The following is a 12,033-nucleotide window of genomic DNA, read 5'->3' as shown; positions in this document are numbered from 1 at the left end:
GCAATTCTCATATCAGACAAAATAGACTTTAAAATAAAGACTATTACAAGAGACAAAGAAGGACACTACATAATGATCAAGGGATCAATCAAAGAAGGAGATGTAACAATTGTAATTATTTATGTATCCAACATAGGAGCACCTCAATACATAAAGCAAATACTAACAAGCATAAAAGAGGATATCGACAGTAACACATTCATAGTAGGGGACTTTAACACCCCACTTTCACCATTGGACAGATCATCCAAAATGAGAATAAATAAGGAAATAAAAGCTTTAAATGATACATTAAACAAGATGGACTTAATTGATATTTATAGAACAGTCCATCCAACAACAACAGAATACACATTTTTCCCAAGTGCTCATGGAACATTCTCCAGGATAGATCATATCTTGGGTCACAAATCTGAAGAGATATGGGAACATATGTATATGTATAACTGATTCACTTTGTTATAAAGCAGAAACTAACACACCATTGTAAAGCAATTATACCCCAATAAAGATGTTTAAAAAAAAAGAATTATATATATATATTTATATAGAATTATATATATATAAAATTTTGCTCTACAGCAGAAATTGACACAACAGTGTAAATCAGCTACACTTCAATTAAAAATATTTTATTGTGGAAAATAAAATACAAAAATATTTGAAAACATGTTAAATGTGTAGATTCATGATTGTAGCTGTATTTAGGTATATCTTAAATTGAAGAATGATACTTCCTTTCTCAAGGTCAGCCATTAAGGATTCAGGATCCAATGTTGGATCCAATGTAAGTTGTTTATAATACAAGAAAGTCTGCTGTAAATCTCTTCAGATTTCCCTAGAAGCAAAATGAACAGATGAGGAGTGTTGTTATCTCTTATCAATGCATATAACCTATACAACTGGTAGAACACATCTGGACTACATTTAAATGTTCTATCACATGCCCAGTCCTCATATTTCACCAAATCATCTAAGCCAGATTCTGTGCCAAATGCAAAATTCCACATCACATTCTCCACTCTCAGGTAGAAAAAATTTCCACTATTTTCAAGAAACTTATACTCATCAGGAATCTTGTAATTTGTCAGGGGTAGGGAAAGTTTGATTCTTCTGTCGTCTCCAACATCTAATATTGCTTGACACATTTGGTAAAGATGAGATTAGAGAACAAATGGATGTATCTAAATCAGGTAAAGAATTGATAATTAATGCTCTTGAAGACTGTTGTGAATTACTAACCACCTCTTTTATATTTGCTATAGTTTGGTAAACTTTTCGTTTTGATGGAGGGAGGGATGACTGTGCTCACCAAAGGATTTTTCAATTTTAGTTTTTGCCACAGGTTTTCTCCAGATAGTATAGTAATCATCACAGTGATTATGAAGAACTAGGCTATAGTAGGGTCTACATGTTTGTAATTATTACTTGTTTAATATAATTACAGCATTTTATTATATGTATTTAGAGAAATTTATTTACTAAATAAAACAAGTGTCTTACAATGTTCAAAAACAAAAATACCTACTGGGATTTTGAGTGGGATTTTGTTGGATCTATAGATCAATCTGGGGAGAACTAACATCTTAACAATATTGAATCTTCCAACACATCAATAGGCATTCCTTCCCACTTATTTCTAGTTTTCAGTATCTTTTGTCAGATTTATCCTTAAGCTTTCATCAAATTTATCTGTAAGTATTTCATATTTTTGATCTCCTCTCTACTTCAGTTTGAATAGTTTTTATTGTCTTGATGTTCAATAACCCTTTCTTCTGAAGTGCTTATTCTGATATTAAGTCCATCTAATTAAATTTGTTTCATATATCATATTTTTACACTTTAGAATTTCAAGTTGGTTCTTCGTTGGGATTTTGATTTCTCTCTGGAAACAGGCCATCTTTTCAAAGTTTCAACACATTTTCCTGTAAATTCTTCAAAATATTTACAGCAGTTGTTTTAAAGTCTTTACCTGCTATTTCTCAAACCTGTTCATCTGTAGTTTATTTCTATTGATTTAGCTTTCTCCTGATTATGAATCATATTTTCTTGCTTCTTAACAATTCTCATAATTTTTATTGTATTCAAATAGTTGTATAAAAGAAAATATATTGTTAAGTATAATGCTTTTTTTGTTTGTTTTACTTTATTTCCCTAGGAATGCAATCCCTTCCCTCTGCCTGGCATTTTGAGTGAGAAGGTGATCATTAATATTCTCCTTAGAATTAAATTGAGTTGGGATAGTGTCATAGCTTTAATTAGATTCAGTTCACTTACAGTTAGCCTAACCCCCAACCTCCTTCACCACCACTGCCTTTCAGATCTTACTAATATTTGAAGTGGGAAGGAGTTGGGCTGTAGTTTCATTATTTTTGGTTCACTTTTATATTAAAACTCCAACTACATGTGTCATACAATCTTCCTCTGTTTTCCAGATCCTTCTCAGTGCCACTTTCTCAGCAAAATTCTGGAGCGCATGGGAAATGTTGGACAAAAAGAATTTGTTTTTGCACTGGAGACTTTTCCAGATTCCAGCTTGTCCTGCCATCCCACAGGGTCACCTAAGTTTTATCTAATCTTTCTGTCTTCTCAAATTTTCTGTCTGTCACAGACTCTCTCTTCTATTGGTCTGTACCCCAGACTGGCCTCCTGCCCCAGATCCCAAGGTATTTGGCTCTTTGCTCATCTACAAAGGGCACATCAAGAGAAGAAGTCTCAAAAGCTAGTATCTTCTTGATAAAAAAAAATACACTATTGTGTGGCAGGTTAAGGCTGAAAGACAGAGATAAGACACTGGTTCAAGCTTAAGAGAACATAAGTCCTTGAGTAAGATACCAATATAGGAGTTCTTGTCTATGGCCATACCACCCTGAATGTGCCCTATCTCATCCAATAAAGGAGTTCTAAAGACATACACATGAGACCAAGCAAGAGTTTTAAATGCAAGAGACGAAGAAACATTTTTTCAGAGACTGAAGAAGGGAAAAAGAGGATACAAAGTCAGGTTTCCAGCAGCTCTTGGCAACTTCATAGTCTTTCTTCCTTCTCTGTACAACTAATACAAGATAGATGTGTGGTTTTGCAAATGTATTAAGTACATATTTCAGGAAGATATTCTTGCTAAAACTGTGAAAGTAATATGGTTTTATCTTTTGAACGGAAAAAATAAAATTGGGAAATTTTATTTTTATTTTAATCCTTCTTTGGTCTCAGCTTCCCAGTTCACTATATCTACATAAAGGCACTCAACTATTCAATATTGAATAAGTATATATGGAGAATGATGAGCAGGATTGACTCCAGATGCTCAGGACCCCTAGAAATGAGCTAGCTGGCTAAGGGAAAGGCTGCATAAAATCTTACTTCCCCAGGTCTCAGGACCTATCTCCTCAGTTTTCCCAGCACTTCCCAAAACATCTGGGTCCAAGTTCAAACTGCTTAGCATCTGGTCCCAAATATTTACTCATATTACCACTCTCCAACACACCCCACACAGACAAGGTCCTTGTTATACTTCTAACAGGGATTGGCTAGGAGCATAACTAGAGGAGTATCCTAGAAGTATACTAGAGAACAGTCCTGTGTTACATCTAGCTCAATCATAACATAATTATACAAATTATACATTATATATATTATTTATGTATATACATATATACATTACAATGTATAATATAATTTATATATTATCTGATAATATACATTATATTACTATTACATATAATATAATTATTATACAGTATAAATAATTTTACAGTTATATACAATTATAAAACTGTATAATAGAATTATTAATAATTATTATTACATGCAACTATAATTATGTAATATTAACTGCTACCACTTATTAAGCTCCTATAGTGTTAACACATTCTTCCTATTCATAATCCCTACCACCTTTCTCCTAATAATGTTAACTTACTCTTCAGACCTGACTCAGCTTGGTTGTCAGTTCCTTCAGGAAGCCTTCCCCACACTGTCCTAGTCTGGGTTAGAACTCCCCGCTGCCCTCTCAGTTCCCATTATTTTCTCTTCAGCAACACTTATCACACTATATTGCCTGTTAATATTGATCTCCCCAACAAGAATATGAGCTCCATGAAAGGAGGGTGATCAATTGCTTTGTTGTTCTTTATATTGCCAGTGCCCAGAAGAGTGTCTGACACATAGTAGGCATTCAATAAATATTTGTGGAAAAAATAACTAATTATACAATAGAAAAAAAAACTAGCATGTCCTTCATAAGCTAACTCACTTCCTTTCAATGCCTTCTATAAAAAGGGGCATGAAAACAGAAGTGAAACAGATTCTCCGCTGGAAGAGAGCCATACTTTTGCACAGAAGTTTATACTCTGGAAGAAGATGGCTCTTCACCACCTATGGATCTTGCTCCTTTGTCTACAAACCTGTGAGTTCTGACCCTTGATGATCCCCTCCTAATTTTCTGTTGTTTTAGAAATTTCCCTTAAGGAAGACATTGAAATGCCCTTTTGATCTGCTTTAACAGAAACACCCTGGGTCTCAAAAGGAATCCAACTGACTGGGGAGAGACCTAAAATCCAAACCTAACTGTTTTTCAGCTTTAGAGTTTATATTTCCGAATTTTATTTGTATTCAGTCTCTAAAGATCTGAGACAAACCCTTCTGCTCAGAAGAGTCAGCATATGGTAGACCTGCCCAGAAAACCAACAGAGGAACAGATAATCCAAAACCTTGAAAAACTTAAAAGCAATTTTTTTTGGTGTTAGAATGTGTTATATAGACTTTAACAGAGACAGACCCTTCTCAATTATTTCATTTCTCCAGCAGATTAGAGAGATGCATGACTATAATTATCATTGTAACAATTTCATTGCTATAAGCCCCCTTTATTTTCAAAGTAAATTCAGAGCTATTGCTCTGCTTCTGTCCTCCAAAAACCCTAAAATAAATGGAGAAGAGATTATCATCCCTGTTCTACAAATAAGTTAGTTCTCAAAAGAGAAACAGAGAAGTTGAACTGAAAATTCTGTTTTTCTTACTTATGGCTTAACAGTAAATTATAAAGGTTAAATGAATATTGGTTGTTGTTAGTACAAAGAAAACTATGTAACATCAACATAGTTCTGGGAGTGCTTTGTCATTGCATATATTATCTCATTGAATCCTAACAATTGCCTTATTTATGTAAAAACTGACTATATTTGGCATTTCTAAATCTACTTATAGTGTCTCTTACCAGCTTTGGAAATGCATTAGCAAATTCCTGGCATGAGTTAAAACACAGAGAATCTAGTGGGTTAGGATTTCTTGAAAAGGTAGAATCCATGCACTTTGGTCTCTCTGGTTCCCTTAACCATTTAAAACTGTGGCTCATTTGATGTGAGCTTCATAGATATTGTATCCACTGGGCAGGTCAAGTTTTTAGAGCCTATGTTAGTCATCTGGACATACAAGTAGAAAATGCAAGTAGATGGGGAAAAAAGTTGAATAGGACCTAAGTGTAAATCTAGGGATGTCCCCAATCTTCCAAAGAAGGGTTGGACAGGGTGGTACTTGATATCACTTAACTTGGAAAGCATTTTACAATTTTTATGCCCACATTCTTATGTGATACATACTAAAATCATTTAAATAAGCAAGATAGATATTATTAATTCCATTATGCAAAAAAGTGTAATCTAAGATTCAAGTTAAAAAATTCACCTGAAATTTCACAACCTGAAATTGGTAGAGCTGGAAATGGACATTTGTTCTGTTAACCCCAGGGCTATAGTTCTTTCTGCTGCACACTTTTCTGACCTCTTCACTCATTCAGTTTCCACGTCCTTGATACTCTTCAAAGGGCAAAACATGCTACGATGAAAGGCAGCTCTAAGATACACTTGCCTCATCTACTGAAACTGAAATCGAAGTTGTCAAATCAGCTAGCAGTGAATCATTCATCCATTAGTTTTAGGACTTTGGGAAAGTTATATAAACTCCACCTGTTGTCAGGAAGAGGACTATTTCCCCTCTTCCCCCTCTTGAGTTCTTGTGGCTGGACTAATAATAAAATTGACACAAGACAAATTATAGGAGAAAAGAGACAAATTTTAATTTGTGCACACAGAAGTCTCATAGAAATTAGACCTAACAAGTGGCCAACACAAACAGCTTTTATACTTTTTAGACAAAGAAAAAATAAACTTGTGAAGAATCAACAGGACAAAGAAACTTAGGCTTTGGGTGCTCAATCAGTGAAGAATGTAAACAGAGTTTGGGCTTGAAGTAGTAAATTAAAGTAACAAGGTTTGTTTATACAAGCTCCTTGCCCCAAATTCCCTGTCTCTGGTGATAAGGATGTCATTGTACCTCCAGATATAGGGAGTGCACCTTTCATATGGGAGATTTATTTTCTGCTTTCAGGGGGACAGAGAAGAGTCAGAGTTTCCCTCTTGCATTGGCTGCTTCTTAAGGAACTTCAATTCAAAATAATCAACATTGGGAGTTACCTGGTGGCCTAATGGTTACAATTCCGGGCTTTTACTGCCATGGCCCGGGTTCAATCCCTGGTAGGGGAACTGAGATCCCTGCAAGTGGCACGGCCAAAAAGTAATAATAATAATCAATATGCCATTGTGGCATATTTGGGGACAGCCCATCCTGGGCCCCAAAAATGTTATTTAGATTTCAAAATGGGAGAACTATTAGTACAATAGGATTGTTTTGAGAGCCAAAATGATAATCCATGTACAACACTTGGCACAGTATCTGAATATAGTAGGTGCTTAACAAATATTAGCTAATGCTTCTGCTTTTCACACTTGCTTTTCACGTGGTTTTAGGAGGAGCCAGGGCTTTCTTGCACTGAGATCCTGGGCGAGACTCCTCTGTTTAGGATGATCCAAGGAACATGAGCAGATGGAAAGATGGTGGGAATTTGAGCTTAGGTGTGGGATTTTGGGGTTCCATAAGAGAAAACCAGGGATGAAATATTCATTTTGTCAGGGATCCATAAATGAGGGATGGGGACTTGTTTTTATAGCAGTAAAACTAAAAGTACTTTCAGGTACAATTTGCCTTTGCTGAATAGATCTGTTTACCTTTTAAAATTTATTCCACCAACATTTCCTGAGTCAAAAATATACCCGAAATCCCTCCTGCTGCTATTCCTGGCAAAGATGGTCCCTTATATTTAGCACTGGGCTTAGACATCAACACTGACTTTACTTACTTCCCTCGAATTCAGAGCAGCAGAAGCAGCTGAAATGCAGTGGGAAAAGGGGGTTGGAAATCCCATTTTCCCTTGAAATCACTGAAATAAGAGGAATCTGAGTGTGCAAAGCTCATGACCATTCCATGTTGGAAAAGTTTTCTCTAAGAACCAAGACTCACAGTCTTATGCTCTATAATCTCAACTTCCTCATCATGACCTGTGAACACTGTGACTCTGACTGTCCCTCCAAGTATTCTACTAGCTACCTACCCTTTGGGGTAGAAAACAAGAATCCACCACTTTTGCTTCATGCCCCTCTATGTGTTCTTTCTCACACTCCTTTAATTCTTCCTTTTCTCCGCACCTTTCTCACTTCTCTTTCTTCAGCCCCTCCACTTGCTCCCTTATCCTCTCACCTGTCAATAATAGTAATAATTAACCATTTATGAAGCAATCACTACATGTCTGGCATTACTCTAAGTAGCGTACGTTTGTTATTTTGTCTAATCCTCACAACACCTTATGAGATGGATACTATTAATATCCCAGTTTACAGATGAAGACATTAACACAGAAAATCAGAAGTCATTTAGCCAAAAAGTGGGGGAAGTATGATTTGAACTCCAGTGTCTTTAGGCTTAACCACTGAGCAGTGCTGCCTTCACCCACTTTGATGCTGAAGTGGAATTGTCCCTGAGATTGATGGTTATCCCACTTTGGGATTTATCATGAATGGTGATTTATTCCCAACAAGAAAGCATTATTCAGCAGAAGCTGGGCCTATCTCTCCATCTACCTACAGAGGAGGATGGGGGTTAGAGGCCAGACCTTTGCCAATAACAGAAGTTTAGGCAGGCCAGCAAGGCAGAATATCCAAGGAAATGACCATATCCAGACATGGTTCAGGTATCATTCACATGAACATGGTTATGTGTTGACTTGAATTTTCTTCTTCAAAACAAACAAGGGTCCAGTATCAACAAGGTCTTGATGTCTTGTTGAATGTAGAGCACATCATGGTGTGTTCCAGCAGGTGATACTTAAAAGTACAAGAGAAGTGAGCGGGCCCCTCTGGATATCTGTTCCTGGATAAGTAGGCCCCAACCATCATCCTGGGGGTTAGGGAGAGGATTTCATGCCTGGAGAAGGGTCCTGGCAAGAGTCAATTTGCCACTAGCCCAAAGTCCTAATGAAGAGGGGCCTTCAAGATAAAGACCAAGCCTCTGTTCTAGAAAGCGATTTGAGCAGACTACTACCATAGACACTCAGAAAGGGCTTAAAAGCAAAAGCCCAAACTAACACACCATTGTAAAGCAATTATACTCCAATAAAGTTGTTAAAAAAGAAAAACAAACTACTATGTATAGAACAGACAAGCAAAAGGGTGTATTGTATAGCACAGGGGAATATAGCTATTATTTTCTAATAATTTTAAATGGAGTATAATCAATAAAAATATTGAAAATATAAATAAATAAAGCAAATCATTGTAAAGATTCCATGATACAGAGCTTAGCACAAATGTCTGGCACATAGTAAGTGCTCGATAAATATTGGCTATTGTTCAAAAAAAAAAGAGCAAAAGCCCAGTTATAGACAAGAAAAAATATATTAAGTATGGGGAAAACTAGGTATCAGGACATTAGCTTAAAAATCCAATCTCTAAGTAGAGGCTCGAAGCTGCATACTTGTGACAACACAGGACTCCAGTAGAGGGGGTAGTGACCCACCACACCAACCCAATCCACAAAGCAGCCCTAGAGATCAATATGGTGACCCACAAAGCAGCCAGATTGCCTTCACAACAGGAGCCCAAAAGTCAGTGCTAGGCCACTTGGGTTACTCAAGTATTTTCTAAATCAAACCTTTCTTCTCTTGAACCTAAGAGAAGGATGAATCTGTAAGTTTGGGGGTATCTAAACTCATCTACGTGGAAGTTGGAAAAGAAAGAGGTGTGAACAATCAATTGGGGAGCTGATGTTAGTAGAGGTATGTACCCACATTTCCTTTGTTATACTCGATTTTTGATTATATGCTTGCCGTGCTGAGTAGTGATAAAATAATGGGTGGTCAGGACCCCATCTCTGTTTTGAGAATCTGTGTGTGTGTGTGTGTGTGTGTGTGTGTGTGTGTGTGTGGGTGTGTGTGTTTTGCAGAAGTGGAATCAAGTCAACCCAAATCTCAATAAAGATAATATAAAGTAAAAAAAAAAAAAAAATCCAGCAGAAAATAGCATACTATTGTATGGGGGTGGTAGGTTCCTTTTTTAAAAAACCTCATAACCAAGGACTTTCCATGCTCATGGAAAATAACACAAAACTTCTGGCTGCTAACACTTTGTTTCCTCTTTGTCTGCTACTTCACTTCACCCAGAATAACTGGTTACAACCACCTCTCTTCTGGGTGCCATTGGGTGGTGCTACGTCTGGTCACCCTTCCAGGCCTGGAATATTCAGGCAGGCAGTGAATGGGAGGAGAGGAGGGGAAGGTTAGCTGGAGTCAAAAAAAGGACAAGAAATACTGACTTGAAGAATCCTAAAGAAGTGAGGGGGTTTGGGTCACTATTAAGCAAGAGTCTACCCTTCCTTATTTCCACTCGCATGAATAGCTTCATGTTGGCCTTCTCTAATATCTCCCCAATACTGCAGCTCTTCTTTTGGAACACATAAAAGTTGTCTGGGGATATTATCTTAATCTCTGTAATAATGCTTTCATTTTACATAACAAACACATATGGTGCCTAGTATATGCAAGGTACTTTTCCAAAAGGCTTACAAATATTAACTTGTTTAACTCTCATAATGCTTCTATGAAGTAAGTGCTACTATTAGTCTGCTGGCTTCATTTAGAAGCTGATAAAACTGAGACACAGAGAGGTGGTTAAATTTCCCAAAGTCTCATGGCTAGAACAAGGGCAGAAGCAGGATTCAAGCTCAGGCAGTCTGGATCTTCATCACTAAGTCATGGTGCTTGACACAGGGGCAGAAGGAGGGTGCTCTACATGGCAAGACTCCCTTTGGGGGTTCTAGATTCTTCTCTGTTGATATATACATCTGAGAGTACTCTAGTGTCATTTGTTTTTGGAATTTTTGAATTTTATTTTATATTTTTATACAGCAGCTTCTTATTAGTCATCAATTTTATACACATCAGTGTATACATGTCAATCCCAATAGCCCAATTCAGCACATCACCATCCCCAAACCCCCACGGCTTACCACTCTTGGTGTCTATACGTTTGTTCTCTACATCTGTGTCTCAACTTCTGCCCTGCAAACTGGTTCATCTGCACCATTTTTCTAGGTTCCACATACGTGTGTTAATATACGATATTTGTTTTTCTCTTTCTGACTTACTTCACTCTGTATGACACTCTCTAGATCCATGCACATCTCAACAAATGACTCAATTTCGTTCCTTTTTATGGCTGAGTAATATTCCATTGTATATACGTACCACGACTTCTTTATCCATTCATCCATCGATGGACATTTAGGTTGCTTCCATGACCTGGCTATTGTAAATAGTGCTGCAATGAACATTGGGGTGCATGTGTCTTTTTGAATTCTGGTTTTCTCTGGGTATATGCCCAGTAGTGGGATTGCTGGGTCATATGGTAATTCTATTTTTAGTTTTTTAAGGAACCTCCATATTGTTCTCCATAGTGGCTGTATCAATTTACATTCCCACCAGCAGTGCAAGAGGGTTCCCTTTTCTCCACACCCTCTCCAGCACTTGTTGTTTGTAGATTTTCTGATGATGCCCATTCTAACTGGTGTGAGGTGATACTTCATTGTAGTTTTGATTTGCATTTCTCTAATAATTAGTGATGTTGAGCAGCTTTTCATGTGCTTCTTGGCCATCTGTATGTCTTCTTTGGAGAAATGTCTATTTAGGTCTTCTGCCCATTTTTGGATTGGGTTGTTTGTTTCTTTAATATTGAGCTGCATGGGCTGTTTATATATTTTGGAGATTAATCCTTTGTCCATTAATTCTTTTGCAAATATTTTTCCCATTCTGAGGGCTGTCTTTTTGTCTTGTTTATGGTTTCCTTTGCTGTGCAAAAGCTTTGAAGTTTCATTAGGTCCCATTTGTTTATTTTTGTTTTTATTTCCATTTCTCTAGAAGGAGGGTCAAAAGTATCTTGCTGTGATTTATGTCAAATAATGTTCTTCGTATGTTTTTCTCTAAGAGTTTTATAGTGTCCTGTCTTACATGTGGGTTTATCTCTGGGCTTTCTATCTTGTTCCATTGATCTATATTTCTGTTTTTGTGCCAGTACCATATTGTCTTGATTATTGTAGCTTTGTAGTAAAGTCTGAAGTCAGGGAGTCTGATTACCCCTGTTGTTTTCTGCATACAGGTCTTTTGTCTCCCTAGGTAGGTTTATTCCTAGGTATTTTGTTTTTTTCATTACAATGGTAGATGGGAGTGTTTCTGTAATTTCTCTTTCAGAATTTTCATCATTAACGTATAGGAATGCAAGAGTTCTAATTTCTCTTGTGGTCAGCAACGATGCTAGATATGATTTCAATTTTCTTAAATTTACTGAGGCTTGATTTGTCACCCGAGATGTGATCTATTGGGTCTCTTGTAGACAGCATATATATGGGTCTTGTTTTTGTTTCCATTCAGCAAGCCTGTGTCTTTTGGATGGAGCATTTAATCCATTCACATTTAGGGTAATTATCGATAGGTATGTTCCTATAACCATTTTCTTAATTCTTTTGCATTTGTTTTTGTAGGTCCTTTTCTTGTCTTGTGGTTCCCACTTAGAGAAGTTCCTTTAGCATTTGTTGTAGAGCTGGTTTGGTGGTGCTGAATTCTCTTAGATTTTGCTTGTCTGTAAAGCTTTT

The 12,033-nt window shown here is 36.8% G+C and overlaps 1 protein-coding gene across 4 annotated transcripts in view; it reads left to right on the top strand.

Annotated features, from left to right (window-relative positions):
• The first annotated feature begins 4,281 nt into the window (after nucleotides 1–4,281).
• The window catches only part of CD84 (CD84 molecule), a 36,374-nt gene continuing 28,622 nt past the window's right edge, over nucleotides 4,282–12,033 (top strand). For 3 of the 4 annotated variants that reach the window (XM_024750696.1, XM_024750681.1, XM_024750672.1), the window contains exon 1: nucleotides 4,282–4,408. In XM_024750696.1, coding sequence (XP_024606464.1) covers nucleotides 4,363–4,408 — 46 coding nt within the window. In that variant the 5' untranslated portion in view covers nucleotides 4,282–4,362. Of the gene's footprint in view, nucleotides 4,409–9,014; nucleotides 9,167–12,033 lie in introns of those variants that run through there. The other variant, XM_024750689.1, reaches the window with a different exon arrangement.

The sequence above is a fragment of the Neophocaena asiaeorientalis genome, unplaced genomic scaffold (assembly GCF_003031525.2).
Source record: "Neophocaena asiaeorientalis asiaeorientalis breed wild unplaced genomic scaffold, Neophocaena_asiaeorientalis_V1.1 scaffold315, whole genome shotgun sequence".
In the NCBI taxonomy this organism is placed as follows: domain Eukaryota; kingdom Metazoa; phylum Chordata; class Mammalia; order Artiodactyla; family Phocoenidae; genus Neophocaena; species Neophocaena asiaeorientalis.
The sequence above is the reverse complement of the archived record's forward strand: the minus strand, read 5'-3'. Positions and strand labels throughout refer to the sequence as shown.